Below are 21,005 nucleotides of genomic sequence, written 5' to 3'. Positions count from 1 at the left end.
TAATATGAGAACTCAAATACAATGGGTAAATTCTTCAAAGAACTTAAGTGCTGTACCTCTAAGGTTGGGAAGTCAAGACTAATTTTAAAATGTGTTGAACTGAGAAAAAGGTTATCATTATTTTCATTAAAACACTGGGAGAAAGTAAGCTTTCTAATCCAAAAAGTTGTGTAATAACCAAAACAATGATGGTATTTATGGTGATTCTGTAAAAAGGTTCACTATATGGATGGGTTCTGCTGCAAAACTACTCAGAAAATAGGTCAAATATTACGCACAGCACCTTTGAAGATTCCCTGTACTCTTGATGGCAGTGTGGTTGTTTACATAGTTTCAACGTAATTAGATAAACCAAATTTACAATCATAGCTGTGTAAGAAATGTCACACTTGAAACCAGTGTTCATTTAATTAACTATGACAAGCCTACTTTAAAGGAATAAGCATTGTGCTTCATAAGGAGTTTAATCTGGTGTCTACCCTGTAATTAATAGTTTTAATCTCATAGAAATATAGTATACGTATACTACTATAATACATATAATATGTACATATTTAGATATGTTAGATATTTCATTTATAAAACACTTAAGTGCATATATTTATAAAACACTTAAGTGTATATATTTTATAATATTTTGTATATAGTGTATACTTTTATATAGCACTTTTGACTGGTCAGATATAATGATAACTTTGGTTCCCAGCAGTTTCAAAAAAAAGAATAGTCCACATTTTAGAGATGGCAGCAACCCACAAGAAAACACTTTTTTTTCTACTTTACACTCACATATTTTAATATAAGATTACTTCATACATAATCAAACATTTTTAAAACAGATTAGAAGATACAGACACAGCTACAACTGTACTCAGCCACCTTATCTTTGACAAAGGGGCCAAACATGTTCACTAGAAGAAAGATAGCTTCTTTAACAAATAGTGCTGGAAAAACTGGCTTTCCATATGCCAAAGACTAAAGCTACACCTATGTCTATCACCATGCACTAAACTACAGTCAAAATGGATCAAAGAACTAAATATCAAAACAGAAACACTAAATCTACTGGAAGAGAAAGTAGGTAATTCTCTCAAAGACATAGGGGTAGGCAGAGAGTTCATGAACAAAAACCAAACTTCACGGGAAATACTTCAAAGAATCAACAACTGGGATCTCATCTCATTGAAAAGCTTCTGCACGTCAAAAGAAATCACCAACAGAGTAAAAAGAAAATGATTTTTTTGTTTGTTTGTTTTACTCTTGTTGCAGAGTAGACAGAATGACAGCAGGAGTTGGAAAGAAGGCAAAAAGAGAGGAAGGGAAGAAAAAGGGAAAGGAGAGAATTCGAAAGTAGAGGACTCTTCATCACTGGGACCATATACCTCACACACACAGCTTAGTGTTTGCTCACGGTTTCAGAGGGGTCAGTCTATGACTGCCTGGCTCTGAGGCAGAAGCATCATGGCAGAAGACTGGGATGGAGCAAAGCTGCTCAGTTCATGGTGACAGGGGAGCAGAACAGCAGAATAGTGCCAGAGAAGAAAGAGCCGGGGAGCAGAGAGAGTGCCCAAAGTCACACCTCCCTGCACACCCGGAGTATACTTTATTAATCCCCCAGGCAGTGCTAGGCAATCAAGTTTACAACGCACTTAACTTTCACAAGCACCAAGGAGGGGAGAATGTAGGGGGAGAGCTGAAGAAAGAAGAGGCGAGGTAAAGGAGAAAAGAAGAGAGAAGGCAAGGAGAGAAAGTGTAAAAAGGAGAATCTGGGACAACACTGAAGCCCTGGATTATGATTTCATTTTCTTTTTCAAACCTCAGCAGAAGTTAATTCTCTGTTCTTAGTATGAAAATAGCTCTTATACTGTTAAGTACACAGGAATGTTAACATCTTTAATTGCACTTAGGTAAATAAAATAGGTCTTGAGGTAAAGAATGTAGATAAAGGCTTTCATCCACAGATTGTATAAAACAGTTGGTATCAATTCTGACTTACCATAGGATTTTACTTGGAAATGTTCCTATAATACAGAGAAAGAAATGTCAATATGGAGGAATATGAATAATCAATTAAGCATGATTCCATATGTATTTCATAGATTAAGCCTATGTCTAATTCTACTACTTATAAAAAAAGCAAAGGTGATTGGAGAAAAATTACAGTGAATGATCTTAGCAGAAACATTCAGTGAGAATCTGCTTTTCAGCAGAGAGATCTTTGAAGATTATCTGGATCAAACAGAGGAACTGTAATCTAAAAACTGTCCCAGTTCTCCTCTGAGACAGCATTTTTTTTTTTATAATGTACAACCATATGTTAAGAAAACCACTAGTATTACCGAGTCTAAGCAATTTCTGATGCATTATAACTGGGTTGAGACCTCTTGAAAGAAACTAGCAAATATCCAACCCAGGTACTAGAGTTTGAGCTGACTTGTGTTTTCTTTTTTTAATCTAATCTCCTTTTTTCCCTACAAGTCTCTCTACCAAGAGAAATCAATGGAATGGCTGCTGTTTAACAACCCTGTGATATCTTTGGCATGTATCTACAACTAGCTATTCATTATTACTCAATAACATCTTACACAAATTTAATGGTAAATTATTATTGTCATTTAGCGATCGCAATATTGAAGCTAAATTGCATAGCTAGAACTTTAAAAAAAAACACCAAAATCAGCATTACATTACCCACTGGCTTGGAGGGAAGACAACTGCAGACTTATCGGTCATGTATTGTGCAGCACCATTACCACCTCCGGGATGACACGGGACATAAGTCTCAACAGGGGAAAGACAGACAACCGTGAATCTCTCCTGGTAAGTGGAGGGAAGTAGGAAAAATGGCAGGTGTTTAAGACACCTGGATGAGTTAAATATCACAAACCAATCAGGGAAAAGTAGTCAGAAGATGACATGTGACACAGTCACTGAGGTTGACAGGAGAAATAATCCTTAATAAAATGGAATGACAGCAGCGTATTGCTGCCACTTTCTCTTACACAGGGTAGAGGTTATGATCTGTCTGGAGGGCTCAGTCCTGTGCATTGAAATGTATGAAGTACTTTGGGATCACAGTTCTGCTTAAAAATCAATTTAAAGAATGAATAACAATTTATTTAAAATTTTTCACTTACTACAAAAAAAAAAAAATCACGCTAAATTCAACACCTAGATCCGCCCCTCTGGATTTTTTTTTTAAAGATCTTTTATCTCTCTAAGGGTAGATAAACTTCACATCCGAGATTGTGAAGTGAGGAATAGAAAGTATAACTTCAAGGTGTGGAAACAAAAAAGTCAGGCTCCCGTTCAAGGTACAGACAAAAGATACCAACAAACTAGATGACAATTCACATCCCACCTCAAAGGCGCAGGCGTTGGGATACCTTTTCCAGCGCACCATATTCCCTCCTCGTCGTTCCTGCCTCTCAAAAGATATAGAAAGGAAAGTCGCAGAGAGGCTGGGTTAAGTCAGCTTTTTATCCCTGTTTCGAAATACGTGACATAAAGAGCTTAGAAGGGGGAAATGTTTATTTTGGCTCACAGAGATTTCAGTCCGTGCTCTCGCCTACTGACAAGAGGCCTTCGGTAAGGGTCACATTTTGGGGGAAGCATATGGTGGAGGAGAGAGAGCCTCTCACCTAATTGCAACCAGAAAGCGATGAGAAAGCCAGAATCCTAATATGCCCTTCAAGAGAATGCCACCAGCTTCCCACCAATAAAGCAGGACTTAACCTCCTACAGCTAGACTCCATGTCCCATTTCTCACATCTCCCAATACATAGCCAGCTATGGTGGCCAACTATTTCACAGTGCCCTTTGGGAGACATTTGATATTCAAATCATGGCAGAGGTATTCACAGGCAGGTGTGGATCCGGATGATGAAAGGAACGTCAAAAAATAAGGAGAGGCGATTCCCTACTTTCCCTGCTGAAGCCCACTTCAAGCCATCTCTATTTTCACCTCAACACCAGGGAAAATAATACAGCGTCTTGGTTTCCACCAGATCACATCAGGCAGTCTTTTCTCTTTTAATTTGTATTTTTGCTGTACATGTTTGAAGTATACAATGATTGCATTTTTCATGGGAAGCCAGTACGTGTACATAACACGTCTTAATTAACCCCCTCTTCTTCCCTTCCCCTCTGGGATCTGTTGATCCCCTTCCCTTTTCCAAAAAGTTTCTCTCCCTTGTTCCTATTATCTATCTTTTATTTTACAAGTTATATAGATATAGATATAAAGATAGAGATAGATAGATAGTGTTATACATATGAGAAAACATGCAGTATCTAAGCTGTGTGCCTGATTTACTTCACTTAACATTATGGTCACAAGAGGCATCTATTTTCCTACAAATGACTCAAGTTCCTCCTTCTTTACGGCAGAGTAGTACTCCCTTATATATAAATGCCACATTTTCTTTATATGTTGAGGAACATATAGACTGCTCCAAAGAATTAACTGTTACAGTTCTGCTGCTATAAACACGGGTATGCATGTATCACAATAGTATAGTGTGCTTAATATTTTCAGGAAGGTATTTATAAGGAGAATAGCAGAGTCAAATGGTTTTTTGACTCTGGTCAAATGGTTTTTCTCATTCTGGTTTTTTGAGAAATCTCCGTACTGATTTCCACAGTGGTTGTACTAGTTTACATTCCCACCAACCATGTACAAGGATTGCTTTTTCCCCACAGCCTGGCCACCATTTTTATTATTTGATTGCTTGGTGATAGCCATTCTTTTTGGAGTCAGATGGTAACATTGTTGTATTAAGTTACATTTCTCTAATGGTCAGAGATGTTGAACATTTTATCTTGTATTTATTGACCAATTGTACTTCTGAGCAATGTCAATTTATTTCAGTTTATTTATTTCAGTCTTTTGATTGGGTCTTTTATTTGGGGGTATAACTGTTTTTGAGTTCTTTACATAGTCTAGGTATTAGTCCTCTGTCTGAGTATAGCTATATTTTCTTTTAATCTCAATATCTTTAATTTCTGCTCTGATCTTTATAATTTTCTTCTTGTATTAGCTTTGGATTTGGATTGTTCTTGTTTTGCCAGGACCTTGAGCTGTAGCATTAGCTCATTTATTTGGGCTTCTTCCGTTTGTCTGATGTGGGCATTCACATCTTATAATTCTCATTGTTGGCGCAGGTCTTTAGTGTGGTTGTAAAGAGAAGGCCAGAGGTCTAATTAATATAAAAAACAGGGAGAAGAATGAAATCCATGGGAGAATTAGTCAGGAACCCATTTTTCACCAATTCTGCTCACAGAATTCAAATGATCTGATCCCGGACACTGACACTGTAAGAACTTCTCCAGACCCTAGTTCCCTGAGTGAAACACAATGACTGACCATAAGCACCTTCAGGCCTCACTTTGAAAAGTGCCCTGCTTCTACTCACCCATTCCTTCCTCTCTTAAGAAGAAAAGGTTTGGAGCCAAGGCTGAAAACTGTATGTACCAATCTTGGAGTCAACTCTCAACTCCTTTTGGTGGTTTAAGTCCCTGTGTTCAAATCTCATCTTACTCTCCAATTTTCTTTTAAAAAATGTGGACCACTCTTCTCACCTGTATTTTTTCACCTGGTCTAAATTTCTTATAACTAACATTACTAATTTCAACTGAAAATGTCTCCCTCTCACAGACTGGCCAGTCATCCACTGCTGTCACATTGATAAATAAATGTTTCTTTTTCTTCCCTTCCTTGTACCCTTTACTTTGTCACACCAATCTAGATGCAAAATTCTTTGCACATGTTCTTAGGGAATTGTACAGAAAAGAGAAAACAGGTCAGATTCCTGGGTCTTAAAAGATATAGGTACAAATATCTTAAAATACATGTAAATATTTGTAAATCCAAAATACATATAAAAGTTTTTTGTTGTTTTCTTTTCAGTTTTTACTTCCCAAAGCTAAGTTCTTAAAGTATATGTCTTTAAACAGTAGAACACAGAAGGATGTAAGCTAATCCAAGACCTTGTTTTTCTTGAACAGTAGGAGATAATGTTAGATTGGCTAGTGGAGAACTAGCAGACAGAACAAAGAACAGAGGGATAAACTCTAGTGTGAGTTTCAACACAGGGAATTTATGATTTCACACACACACACACACACACACACACATTCAGCCCACTGTGATGGGAGCAGAGAATATACAGAAATTTCGTTGATGTTTAGAGTGATTTGAAAACAGACTCCCAGGCATCCTGAGCTCCTTCCTGTGCCAACACAGTGCTGCAGTTGGAGCTGAAATGATGGCAGATACAGTCCCAGGACGGAGGAAGCGAGGTAGCTTCCTAAACTGCAATCACAGAGCGCTATGTTCTGGACACCGAACATGAGCACTGCAATGACTCAGAGAAGGCGGAAGAACATAAGAGGCCCCATAGTTGTGACAAAGGGATTTTATTAGCAAGGGTGCTATGGACAGTCAGAGACCATGCTGGGTTACACACAGCAGCAGATGATGGTGGGATCGATGCCAGCTTCAAAACCACAAAGTCCAGGGTGGACAATGGACAGCGCAAATTGGGGGCTGATCTCCAGACCCCAACCCAGAGACGCTACAGTGAAAACCAAGCTCCTTCAACTCGGAGGAGGGAGGAAGGAACCAAAATACTAAGTACTGGAAATGATGTAACTACCTCTGAATTTTACTCCATTTACCTGGAAATTTCATTTTTCAAGCAGAGTAGGCCCAGGACACACAAAGGTCAGTTACAATACAAGAGAAAGCAAGTCACTTTGGTGTACCTGAGTCTGTGGACATTCTTTTTTGCGTAAAGGTCTGCTTTATTATTCCTGTTCCGTCTTCCTCTCTGAACTGGACTTCCTCTCCATCTCCACCTTCATCTGTGTTTTTGGCCTGTGTATCTTCAGACTTGAGTTAGATCTGTCGCATAATTCTAACTAGACGCAGGGCTGCCACATTCTCTGGCAAATGGCCGCGCATAAACGGAGCTACTAGCTACTAAGTTAGCCACAGACACACCTCTCACATGGACTACCTTTATGTCCTGGTTTCCATTTGTTTTCAATTTTAAGGATTTTTAAAACTTGACTTGCCCTTGTTTATTGAATAATATTGAAAGGTATTGCTTCAAAGTCAGACCTGAGGTGAACCAACTATCTTTCTATAGCAAAGCAGCTTTCTATAGCAAGCAGCAAAGCAAATGCTTTGCACTGTTTGAGTTGCAGACCAAAAACAGAAAGAAAGAAATTCCATCTGGATCTATTATTCTTAAAAATTGCAATTAGACTTTCTTTACGTAGACATCAATTGGGAGTCACTTGAATTCAAGATGGTTACCCCAACAACTGTTTCACTTTCTCAGTTTGATTATTAATACTTCTAGTCCAGCTATTTTTTAAGAGCAGAATATATTTATTGAGGGGAAGAAAAGAAAGCTTCTGTCCAGGACAGGGGCAGAAGGGGGGCCAGAATGGGTTACCCCAGACTCCGTCTTTACTAGGGACTTTTATAGAGCAAAACCACGAGGTGAGGTGGGTCCAAGGTAAGGGAAAACACAAGTTTTTATACCTTAGAGCAATGTTCCACATCGAGATAAGCAGAAAACAGGTTTTGTTTTCCCTGTCCCTTCAATCCTACAGTGCATATTGTTAAGGGGGAGTTAGGAAAGGGTCTGAATGACTGATTCTCAAGTAGGTCAATTTCAGGAAACAGCATATAATAGAAACAGAACTGGAAGTAGACTTCCCTTTAAAACTGCCAATGTTTATGTCCCCTCAGAGTATTGCACTCCACTTTAAAGACCAAGATGATACATCATCCTATTGGTGGAGATGGAGCAGTGAATGAAGATAAAGTCCCTGACCTCAAGGAAATTTTATTGAAGCCTCAGGATACAGAACACACAGAGCAGTTCCTTTAAAAGTAAAGGAAGTGAAAGCATAATCAAGGAAGATCTTTTCAAGTGGCAGTGTTATGGTGGATACATTGTGTCAGTTTGAGGAGTCTAGAAGCTTTACTAAGTGACTCAGCAGTTCTACATCCTGGGGTGAAGAGGGCATGTCCTTACGGCTCTGGGATGTTGTTCATTGTGTCAACTTGAGAAATTTAGAAGGTTAACTGTGTGACTCAGCAGAGGGCCAAGGTTCTCACTTTGTAAACATCCTGAGCTTGTGCGAGAGGAGTGCGCGGAGATGCTGTGGGCATGGGTGGGTAGCTGACATACAGTATAAGGAAGGAAAAGAGGCTTGTCCTCCTATTTTTGCTCATGCTGCTTTTGCTGTCTTGTGCTGCCTTGAAGTGTTGCCCCTGTGCCATGTGCCATCCTGTCTTGGAGTCAGCTGGTTATAGAATGAAACCTCCACAAACTGTGAGCTAAATAAACTTTTCCTGCCTTAATTTGGGGCATTAGGTATTTTGTCTCAGCAAGGAGAGAAAAGTAACCAAGACAAGAGTAAGTGCCACAAGTGTTTAAAAAGGAGAAACACGATAGCCAATGAAAGGTCTCTGTGGGGATGGATTCTGAACTGAGACCTGAATGATATAAAAGGGACAGCACATGGGAAAGTTCCAGGCAGAAAGAAAGCAAGTACAAAGGTCCTGAGTCACAAAGAAATGTGATTAAAGAACAGAAAGAGTGCAGGACGCAGTGAAGGTTGGGAAATACACATCAGGTGTAGACTTCCAGGTCATATCAAAATTTTATTCTGCATGTACGGGGAAGCCGCTGAAGGCTTTGACCAGGAAAGTGGAACCCTCTAATTATGTTCTCTAAAGACTGCAGTATAAAGAGAGGATCCCAAAGGAGACAACTAGAATGCTATTGACTACTGCAGCACTCCAGGGAAGGAATAATAAGAAAACACGCAGCAGTTTTTTTTAAATTTAAAAATAAGAAAAGTAAAGAGCTATTTGAAAATATCCACAAAAGCAAGAAAAAGAAAATTTTTCAAGGAAAATAATTCAAAATATGGCATAAAGCCAGTAAGAATAAAATTAATTAAATCATTTCACCAAATATAAATCAATTAATTTCTCTTATTAAAAGATTTTCATCTTGAATGAATAAAGAAAATGTAGGGGGTTTTAGACAATGGAGTACTACTCTGCCATAAAAAGGATAAAGTTGAGACATTTCTAGGGGAACAGATATACCTTGAAACCATACTCTCAAGTGAAAGAAGTTGGACATATGTGTTTAAAAGTAAAACATTGCCATCTTCATGGTTTTTATGTGAAACACTCTAAAAGTAATTAGAGTAGTCATCCCTTATCAAGGAAAAAGTACATGTCAAGACCCTAGTGGGTGACTAAAACAGATGGTACTGAACTTATATAGTCTATGATTTTTTTCTGTACTCACATACCTGAAGTTTAACTTATAAATTAGGCATAATATGAGATTAGCAATAGTAACTAACCAAAGACTGCAGAGAAGGATATTCTTTGACTAGAAAGCACTGAGGACACACAATGATTTGTTTCTTGTCGCAAAAATGAACCTAAACCTTTCACCTGAAGATGAGTGTGTATTTGAATTGCAGGAGATCCTATTTTTTTAGTCTTGCTATGCAGTGTAAAAATTAATGGGAAGTAAGGACTGTGATTGTAGTGGATTGATAACTGGTGGTCAACTTATAACCCCCAGCTGAATTGAGTAAGTGTGGTACTGGGTATAGGAGGCCCACCTGGGGACTGTTGCCAGCAGCATAAGAGGCAGAACTGGAGAAGAATAATGCTTTAATACTAAAACGTTTGGTATCCGCCCATTTGTACTAGCTATGCCGTTGGTTCTCGCTTAATAAAAGGTGACTGAGATTGGTAATCGGGGCTGCAGTCCGAGAGGCTGTAAGCCCCCTGGTCCCAGACTTTTGCCTCTCTTGTTTTTCTTGTCTCTCTTACTTTTCATCTGCGGGCACCTCGTTCTTGGGACCTGTCACCCTGGTTAGAATGACAAAAGACAATAATTATAACAATGACCATAAAACTTATATGAATTTGGTCTCTCTGATAATATCTTATTGAAGTGTAGATCTTAGCAAGAGCATCTTATGGCTTTTTTTCTTTTCCTTACATAGTCAAGAACACTCACTTCTTCACTTAAAGCAAGTACAGCACCTTAGGTCTTCTCTTCTGCATATGTGAATAGCAAGCATGTGCTGGAGCCATTATTAAATAAAATAAGCATTTCATGAATTCAAATCCTGTCAAGCCAAGACTGTCACTTGATACCCCAGAAGGCTACTAAGTAACATGCCAGTAGCATGGATGTTTCTCACACAGGCTGATGATTCTTGGTCTGAAGAGGGGCAGAGCAGGATGGTGTGAGATTTCATTGCACTACTCAAAATGGTGCACAGTTTAAAACAGATAATTGTTTATCTCTGGAATTTTTCATTTACTGTTTTTTGACCATTTGACCACAGATAACTGAAACCACTGTGGCTAAGGGTACCACTGTAATAAAGAAATGTTAAAACTGAAGGAGCAGGGAAAATTAATACTCTATTTTGCTGTTCTTGCTGTTATTGTTGTTGAATGTACAGGGTACACACACATTGGACAAAGGTCTGGCCATTTGTTTAACTAAGCCTACTCCTAACCTATGACCCACAACTTGTCACCTAAAGATCTACCTAAGACAAATGAAGACATATGTTCAAAACGCTAATACACACGTGTTGATAGTAACTCTACTCGTAATAGTAAATGACTGGAAACACTACATGTGCTTCTTTATAGGAAAACCAATCAACAACAGTCATATCGCGACATTCTACTTATTAGTCAACATGAGCACATCTACAAGGAAATGAAAGCATCTAATTAACTGTTGCTTAAAAACCCATACATAAAACAGTTATACTGTATGATTCCATTTATGCTGCTCTAGAACAGGAAAAATTTGTTTTTGTCAGAAAACACTCAGGATGGTATGCAATTGTGCCAGACTTGGAAACGAGAACACTGGGACTCTTTCTGAGTTAGTGAAAATGTTTTGGAACTTCATTAGGGGTTGAGTTATATTAGCATATGTTTACACTCAAAATTGTATGGACACTTAGAATTCGTGTACCTTGTGTTAAATTTCAGAAGGATAAAATGTTAAATAAACATGAACCTTAGTTAATGTTAGTCATGATGAAATACTTAGGGTATGAGTCTAGAGTCTGAAATTTACTTTTAATACATTGAATGACAAGATCAGGACTGATGGATAAAGGAAGGATAAAATGCCTTTTAAGAAATGCGAATGGTAGATCTGATTGTAGATATATACCATTCTCTGTAAACCTCTTTCAATTTGCTATACATTGATTCTTATGATTATTAAAATTTAAAGACTATGAAATATTGAAAGGTGGGCCTGGTGGCCCAGACTTGTAAGCCAGCACATGGGAGGCTGAGGTAAGAAGATCGCTGGGAGTTAAAGGCCAGCCTGGGCCACATAGTGAGTTCAGAGGTACCCTGAATTAAATAGCAAGACCCTATTTCAAACAATAATTGAAAAACTCCTTATTTCATTTTATGACTTTAGAATATTTTAATAGGTCAGTTTTTAACTATAATGAAAGAATGAATAAAAATAGATTCATTACATCTATTAACATAGAGGTGTTTTAAATAAAATGACAAAAAAAATCTAGCCATATATCATGAGAACAACATATTCAAACAAATTGAGCTATTCCAGAAATACAAGGGACATTTCAAAGTAAGTAGATCTATTAATAAAATTCATTTAATAAATACAACAGATACAAGAAAGCACTTGGTAAAAATAAGAACCCACTCTGAATAAAAGGAATACAAAGAAAATATAAATTTATATTAAATAAAATATATAAAATAAAACTATCTACTAAAGCCAGAGTCATAAAATTGTATAAGCAGAGGACACACAGTTCTTTCAAACAAAAATCACACATTTTCAACATTTTCAATCATTGACCATAGAGTTTAGGTCAACAAAACTTTAAGAAGTAAAAAATATACAGGACAAATATTATACTACACAGTAGCAAAATAAATACAAAACAATAAAATACTTTAAAAACTTAGACACTTGAATATATTTTTAAATGTTTTAAATAATTCTTAGTTTGAAATGAAAAATCAAAACTTTTATCACAATACTCAATAGCTGCTCCCAAAACCTGTAATAAGTTCAATACTTGCTTCAGATTTTAACAAAATTACTCTTTGGTAGTATTAGGAAAAGATAAATCTTCCTTGGCATAATGAAATGCATCAACCAGAACCCCAGGGGATACAAGAATGCCCACTGCCATCACTACTGTACAACACTGTACTAGAAATTCAGGCCACAGGGAAGAATGCAAAACTATTCTTTTCAAAAACAACAGTAATCTGCCTAGGAAATTGAAGAGCATATTTTAAAAGTGATAAAGTAAAATGTTGGTTAATATGGATAGATAAAAATACAAAATCATAGCCTGTTGGAAATGAAACTCCAAATTCTCCTAGTCATAATAATTACAAATAACCAAGGAGAAACACAACTAGGAGAGTGTAAGCCCTAGATGAAGAAAGGTTTGAAACATAAATAGAAAAACTAAATAAATGGAGCAATCATATATGTATCAAGATGAGAAAATTTTGAGGATTTGCTTAACATCATAGAACATATATGTTCCAACTGCTATGGCTAAGTGTGTCTCCCTGACAGCATTTACTGGAAATATCATCCCAATGCAGCAGTGTTGAAAGATGGGGCCAGTGGGGTGTGCTTATGTCTTAAGGGTTGAGCCCTCATTGATGAACCTGAAGCAGTGAGTTGATCTCATCCCCCCCACCTCTTTCTGCCTCTCTGTGTCTCTGTCTCTCTCTTTCATATCTTTCTCTGTCTCCTCCCCTTCCTTTTTCCTTTCTGACATGTGATAACGCAGGAAGAGTGAACTCACATGATGCTAACTCCTGGATCTTGGACTTCCAGAACTGTGAGGAGAAATATTCTATTACCAATTACCCATCTCAGGTATTCTGTCATAGCAACCTAAGTGAGTGAATTTCTTAAAGGTTTTTATGGCCTTGGGAGAAACAGGGGAGGAGACTGTGGCTATATTTTTACCCAGGAGAAGTAGAAAAGATGTTGATGATGAATGTTTTTGAGAAATGTACATATAACTGGCCACTTGATCTGTATTCAGTATAATTTGTCAAAAGGCACAGAAACAGAAAAAACACAGTTAACACAAGATGATAGAGTAACGTAAGATAAAATAGTCAATGCCAGGGTTGTGAGCAGGAGGCTTAACTCCCCTAAATAGCTCATTTAGAAATTGAATCAGTTGGATTTAATTACTCCTTTCAATACTAACTTTTATGAACTGTGACACGTTTTATTTATTTGATTCAAAGCCAAAACTGAGGCATAGTTTCATTTCTCTAATGGAAATAAATCATCTCTCTATATCTACTTAGTCATTCAGTTTATAAGAAGATGAAAGATGTTAAAAAATAAATCTGTACTCAGCAGGCAGCATAATATGAGAGGATGTAGAGCTTAAGTTACCACAAGCCTGAAGATTATAATTATTAAGTGGTTGGTTTGTAGAGCATGACACAAAGGGTGAATGTGAAATGAAAAGCAGAAAAAGAAAACGAAACATTGTAAATGAGTAAATATTTTTATTGATATATCCTGCTCTTAAATCCTGATGAATAAATATCACGTAGACACCAAAGTCTGTAAATAATGAGGAAGAACGGAGCTCATTTTTGTCATCATACAACTTCCAGGTGCAGAAAGTACCGGGAAACCTGAAGAGTTCTGAGGGTAAAACGCACAAGTACCATCAAAATGCTTCCAGAAGAGGAAGGGAAAGCAGACGTATTGAAAAACATTTTCATAACAAGAACCATTGAATTAAATATCTTTCACACAAAGGTGTAAACTTTACAGTAATTTCAAGTAACATTCAATACGCAGACGAGTTTTACATGAAAGAACTGTGTTTAAGACTATCCGCATTCAATAGAGGAAAAGGAACTTGGCAAAGTAGAAAACCCCAAATATTCTGGAGAACCCTGTCTGTTTATTGTTTGAACACAGTGGTTTCCCAAGGGGGCTGCAAAAAATAAAAGTAAAATTTGAAGAAACACTAGTCAAGCATAAAGGGGTGAATAAAAGTGAGTTCCCGTGTCTCTACGATCAAATCCAGATATCATTTCCACGTGACAATCCAGTGATGACTAAGACACAGCATGTCGAAATGTGAGCTAATCTCAAATTTGTTACCAAATATTCTTTCTCCAGATCTTATGGAGAGAACAGTCCATTTACCCAGCTACCTGACCGCGGACCTCGGGGCCTCTTTGCATCCATCGATGCTCCCGCTGTTCTCCATCTTCTCCCAGTTCTACTGATTCCGCTCTAGGATCCAGGCATCCTTTTTAATCTGTATGCAAATGATATGAGAGAGAAAATCTCATCAATCTCTTGATTAGGTCACTGTAACAATCTGGTAATTGATCTCCATGTCTCTAGCGTTTCTCACTTCAATCTGTCTCCCTATCGCTTCAAAGTACTCTTTTGAAAATATAAATGTGCTCACATCAGTTCCTTGATAAACATCAGAAGGTCCCTGTTACACAATTAAGATAAAATCCAAATGCCTTAGCATGACCTGTATAGCTCTTGACTAATCTGACCTATCTTCAGCCTAATCATCCTTGTACCCATTATTTCCTAGATATCCCATGCTCTGCCGTCAAAATTCAATTGAGAACTGCATCCTCAGAAAATTTGTCTGTGGCACGCTTACCTGAATCAGTTCCCCAAATATAACACTTTGCAGTTCTCTCTTCCAAGCAGAAAGTTTCCCTTTACACCCACCATATAAAGGCTCCAAGAAAGTTTTAAGGTGAGAGAAAGCTGCAGTAGCATAAACTTTTCAGGATTACTTACTTTCCTCATTTCTGGGACAAAATACCAGAAACCCACTTCTTGAAGAAATAGGTGTTTATTTTGGTTTCACAGTCTGTAGAGGTTTCCATAGTCTTCCAGGTCCGAGGCAGAACAGCCTCTGGAAGAGCCCGGGTAGATGAAAACTGCTCTCAGCACGGTGCACCGAGGGCAGAGAGTGCAGGAGGAGCCTGGTAGGGAGAGGAGCTCAGGCCCCGCCCCCGGTGACCCGCCTCTTCCGCCTAACCGCACCTCCTAATCCCGCATAAACCAATCACCTTTTAAAAGCCCTGCCTATGAGTCTCTGAGGCTCCTGGGAGGCATCAAGCTATAAATCATAACAATTACCAAGATAAGTGAAAGCCAGTATTTTATCTCCAAAGCAACTGTGCCCACCATAGAAGAATTGGTTCCCCAAAGCCTTTCCCCACACCGCAGGGCGGTGCTGGAGCAGCACCAGTTGTTCCAGCCTTTTGAAGATTCTTTTCCTTGGGCTTTCCCTCCACGTCAAATCAAAATGTACCTTCCCTTATTGCTAGACTGCTCAAGGCCCATGTGGCTTCGCCTTCCTCTGTGACAGACCCACCACAGAATGGATCACACTCTGTTATTGCTACATTGAGCATTAGTAGGTCATTCTCCATGGGCCTCTGTATTATTTCTATTTCAGCAAAGCCATTGACAGCATTTGCCCCTATTCTTTTTTTCCAAGGATGTCCACAAGGCAAACTACATTACAGTACAGAAAATATCTGCTCCTGGAAAGAAAGAGGGCAAATTTTTTCTTCAATCTGTCTTAATAACAAGGTAATTTCACCCACCAGAGTGTCGGTTAGGCAACTTCGCAAGTACCCTCCTTTAGTATACTGGGGATTTTCCTGAGCTTGAGACTTCTCAATGAGGAAAAACCTATGATGTGTATGTCTATCTGGGCCCCTTTCCATCACCCCTGGGGAACTCCATGGAACTGGGGAAGAAACCCATGGGAATGTGAGGCTTGTATTGTCTGCTGTTCTTTTTTTCTCTTAACTGAAAATCTTAGGTCTTCGGCCAGTGTCTACAAAACACAACAGGATTATTTGTTAAGCATTAAAGTGCAGTGAAATCTCAGACTGTTTCAGGATCTTGATAGGGTGCACAGTGTATGTGTATGTAGCTAGTCTGGTTTCTTCTGACCATAACCTCCATAAGAGTAAGAATTTTATCTAATTCACCAAGGTACCTGCAACACCAAATCAACTTACAATAAATGTTAGCTGAATAAAAATATGAGAAGAAAGGTAGTTAAGAAGAGGCAAAGGAGTTAGGAAAAACCTAGTGCACAATTTGTATCAGTTCTTTTTATCAGTTAAGTTCATGTAGTTTTTCATTAAGTTAAATTCATACTATTGCCGCAAGTATGAGAGGAAATACTGTACATACCTACCCTTTACCTGACAGTCAGAACTTGGACTCACACTCGGATATTGCAATTTTTATCTTGTACATTTACTATGCATACTTCAGCTAAAAAATCTATCAATTACCAGTATCTACAACACTTTATCACAAATAATATGAAAATTTCCAAGGGGCTTTCCTTGAGTAAAAATCTGTGCTTCGATATAATCGGTGATAGGAATGAGATGTCACTTCTTGCCACGGTGGCTTGGCTTGGTTCAAGAGGAAGCTGGGAATATCCTTCACTCCAGCGTAGCATTAAATGCCACAAAATTACATAGGAAAAGTGTCTCACAGAAAATAAAAAACCTGCACTATTATGAGCATTTTCTCTACCATGAAAGAGTTATCACATTAAAGTTTGAAATATACAAGTGTGTGTTCTTGCAATAAAGAGCACTTGGCTAAAAATTTACCAGAAGAAAATAAGTGTTTGACCTTGTGTTGGAGACGGGTCTGTTGCCCCAACAGTTGCAGTTGGTCAGCTTTAGAATATGCCCCTGTTCATTCCCGCAACGTGAATGTGCCTGGAGAAACGAGTGCATGTTTGGTGTTTGTGTCCCCACAAATTCATATGTTCAAGCCCCAGGGCCAAGGGAGATGATATTAGGAGGCATTTGGTGGCAGGTAAACATCATAAAGCTAGACGCCTCATGAATATAATTAGGATCCCCTTGAAAAGAACCCCAAACAGCTCTCTAACCCTCTTTCCACCGCATGAAAATAGAAAAAGCAGGCAGTAGTCTGAATTAAAAGAGGCCCATCAACAGAATTCACAAACCTCCAGAAGTGGGAGAAATAAATGCTTATTGTTTATAAGCTATGATACCTTGTGATAATAGCTAGACTTGAACATTTACAGAATTAAACCATCACATTTAATACATATCGTCGCCTATGTAGCTTTGCTCTGGGTCTCTTTCTTCTGAGGAAAGAAAGAAATATCCTACTCTTCCCTGAGAGGACACACACCACTGGATGATGATCCAGAGCAGTGGGTAGTCCATCCACAATAATGATGGGATCAGCAAAGGACACATAAGAACGAGGAGGAACAGAAAATTGAGCCAAGCCAAGCTCTGCGATTCTCCTCGGGCTCTTGGGTCTGATTTCAGAGACGCAGAAAGTGGTCTCCAGTGAACCTGGAGGCACCTGACTGGTTTTACCTGGCAGATAAAGCTATCAGTGTTTCAGCTTTAGAGGAGTCCACTTGAAAGATCTGAATTTCTATCTCCTCTAGAATAACTGACTCATGGTTATGTATAAGCGTCCTCAGGGAGTCTTAGAAAAAAATCGGGCAGGGGAACTTGCCAGTAGACTGGATAAAGTTTTAAACTCACTGAAATTTGGTCGTAAATATAAATGCAATTCCATTCTATCCACAAGCTTGTGAAGTAAAGGGTACATTTGGTAACAAAAATATCAAAGTACAAAAGATAAATTTCAGAGGAAAAGTTTACAGCTTGTCCTCTACAGGACAGACTATCTGTGAGGCTCTTTCATCACAGATAGTTAAATGAGAGCTCTAGCAGTGCAGTGACTCAGAGATAACAAAAAGCCGTAACATCAATATCCTCAAATGCTCGGGGATATATGTGGGGCCATAAATATTAAATGTTGGAAAGGGATTTGACCTGCCCTTCAAGTCCGGCCAGCTGGCTTCCCTCCATCATCCAGTTCCTCCGAGAGGATTCTAATGAAAACAAACCAAAACTCTCAAGGAGCAAAGGTCTGCGGTACTTCGGACAGGAATGTTAATTTAGTGAGGATTTTTTTGTTGTTATTATGACTCTTATTTTATTTTCATAAAGATAAAATTAGTTTTTCTTACTTTGTAAGAACACTTATCTCCATGAGAGGCAGATTTTACAATATAAGAGGCTCTGAGCACTTCTGTCCATTGAAGCCTTCTAACATCTACCATTGCCACGCTGGAAGGGCCTCCACAGAGGCGAGCTGCTCACAGCATGGTGGACAGGAAGTGGAGAGCTCAGCAGGAGCCCAGGAGGAAGGGAACCCAGGCCACGCCCCCAGTGACCGGCCACTTCCGCCCAGACCCCAGCTGCTGCCATTGCTGGATATATTTCAGCATTTCTTCAAAGAAAGACCTTGTTTGGGGGAATATTTAATATTCAGAGTCTATGTGTCAGTAATGTAGTGAAGGAATTTTATTACTCTTTCCAATATTACAGGTAAGCAGATTTATTTGTAATAATCAAAACTATGAGGAACAAGCCAGGAAGACGGAAAATAGAGCTCAATGTTACTTAACATTTTCTTAAAATAAAAAAGAAAGCAGAGAAAAAGTAATGCAGGAAGTGAGGCAGCTCCAGAGGTTTGATCTGGAACCTGATGATAACAGCTATGTGAAGCATCGAAATTACTTCCTGAAGTAGGAAACTTCATGCCCTATCTTATAAGTGCCCCTTCACAATTATGTTAGATGGCAGCCACTTAGGGGACTCTCCGAACCCTGCTTGGCTGTGCACTATTTGATAGAAGAACAATGTCATCTTAATACATGAAAATGAAATCCCACCAAGAGGTAAAATGTTGATAGAGAGAGGTAAATATTCCCCTAGCACATACAATTAACACCTCTGACTATTTTTCTTAAGTTCAAAGAGCTATTATTAGAAAACTGTAGTACTGTGCGGATAAGTGTGGCAGATGGCATATAGGAGTGAGTGGTGTGCAATTTACAGTAAACAAATTCTTTATCTTTGACGGGTCATGGGGAGAACTAAAACGGTCTCCAATTCGATCAGGGAATATGCAAGAAAACACTGACATGCAGATTCACTAATTACAGTGAAATGTGTTAAAAAGCTACAATTATCCCAATGGATGGAACCTTTTCCCATGAAGATTAGAAAAACAACCAGGCATCATGGGTTGGCAGCAGGATGCCCTTTGTAAATATGCCCCCAGATTGGTTGACACCTGTTCAGAGAAGAGATTCAGATCTTCAGGGCCTTCAATCTGGTTTCCTCTGGAAGCTGGTACACTCCTTGATAGTATGTGTGAGTGTGAATTCATCAACTGCTCAGCAAAATATATGAGGAAAAACTGGAGCAGACATTTCCTTCTGCTTTCAAAAAAAGATTATCAATCAGTGGAGAATGATTCCTACAATGCTCATTAAGAATGAGCATTACCATCAAATGAATGAATTATCATCAAATTATTGCAGATTAAACTTCTATTATTACAAAATGAGAGATGTGAACATACTACAAATGTAAGAGAAAAACTTTTTAAAACTTTTTCAAATTTATTTTAAAAATAAAAGAAGGAAAACATATTAACAAACAGACATCCATTTACAAAATAGCATAAGAACAATACAAACAATACAGAGTTACAGACAAAGTGGTAGGAAATTAACAATGGTTGTTGTATTACATATTGATATCTACAAAGTGGTTTCTCAGGAAAACAAATAGAGACAGGCAATAGTGATCAAACAAGTAATCATTAACTGTTCCTTTCAGTAAAGCAATAGAAGACAGTAGTACAACTATGTTAGCTATCCTGTATATACAAACATACTACATAATTTCCCCCTTTTTCCCTTCTTTTTTCCCACACCCCAGTTGCCCTTTACTGTTGAGCATTTTCCTTTCATTTCACAATGTCTCTCATACCTCCTAGTTTCTATTCACTCTTTCAGGTTTTGCACTAGTGAGACAATATGTTGCTTACACATGCAGGTCTTATTTATTTCACTTATGAGTATGGTCTCTAGTCGTGACCATTTATCTATAAAATCCTCCAGTTTATCTTTCTTTATAGCTGAGTAATATTCCATTATATAAAAGTACCACAGTTTTTTTATCCAAGCCTCAGTGGATGGACATTTGGGTTGCTTCCACAATTTAGCTATTACAAATTCTGCAGCTATTAACATGGGTGCACATATATCGCTATGATATGATGTTTTCAGATCTTCTGGGGAAATACACAGAAGGGAAATAGCTGAGTTGAATGGGCCTTTAGTCCTAGTTTGCTGACGAATCTCCAAACTGATTTCCACAGTGGTTTCACCAGTCTGCATTCCCACCAGCAGGGGAGAAGAGTTCCTATTTCTCTACAACCTCGCCAGCATTTGTTATTGGTTGATTTCCTAATGATAGCTATTTTTACTGGGGTGAGATGAAATCCCAATATTGTTTTAATTTGCATTTCCCAAATGACTAATGATGAACATTTTCTCGTGTATTTATTTGCCATTTGTATTTCTTTATCTGAGAAGTGGGTATTCATCTCAGTTGCCCATTTTTTAATTTGGCGGGGGGGGGGCTGATTTTTTTTTGTTCTTTGTATGTTCTAGATAGAAGGCCTTTGTCCAAGGGACACTCATCTAAAATTTTTTTCCGGTTTGTGGGTTTTCTTTTTACTCTGCTGGTGATTTCTTTAGATGAGCAGAAACTTTTCAGTAAGATGAGATCCCAGTTGTTGATTCTTTGAAGTATTTCCTGTGTGGTTTGGTTTTTGTTCATGAACTCTCTGCCTACCCCTATGTCTTCACGGTTTTTACCTACTTTCTCTTCCAGTAGATTTAGTGTTTCTGTTTTAATATTGAGATCTGTGATCCATTTTGACTTGAGTTTGGTGCATGGTGATAGACTTGGGGAAAGAAACTTTTTTAAAACA

The 21,005-nt window shown here is 38.2% G+C and overlaps 1 protein-coding gene across 1 annotated transcript in view; it reads right to left on the bottom strand.

Moving 5' to 3' along the window:
* Positions 1-13,620: 13,620 nt before the first annotated feature.
* Positions 13,621-21,005, bottom strand: part of Phf14 (PHD finger protein 14) — a gene marked incomplete at its 5' end in the record, with an annotated part of 271,885 nt that continues 264,500 nt past the window's right edge. The window contains 1 exon segment of the mRNA XM_013515972.1: positions 13,621-14,403. Coding sequence (XP_013371426.1) covers positions 14,365-14,403 — 39 coding nt within the window.

Source organism: Chinchilla lanigera, unplaced genomic scaffold, assembly GCF_000276665.1.
Source record: "Chinchilla lanigera isolate Chin_1 unplaced genomic scaffold, ChiLan1.0 scaffold00031, whole genome shotgun sequence".
NCBI classification, from domain to species: Eukaryota; Metazoa; Chordata; class Mammalia; order Rodentia; family Chinchillidae; genus Chinchilla; species Chinchilla lanigera.
Note: the sequence above shows the minus strand (reverse complement) of the source record. Positions and strands in the feature narration are given on the sequence as shown.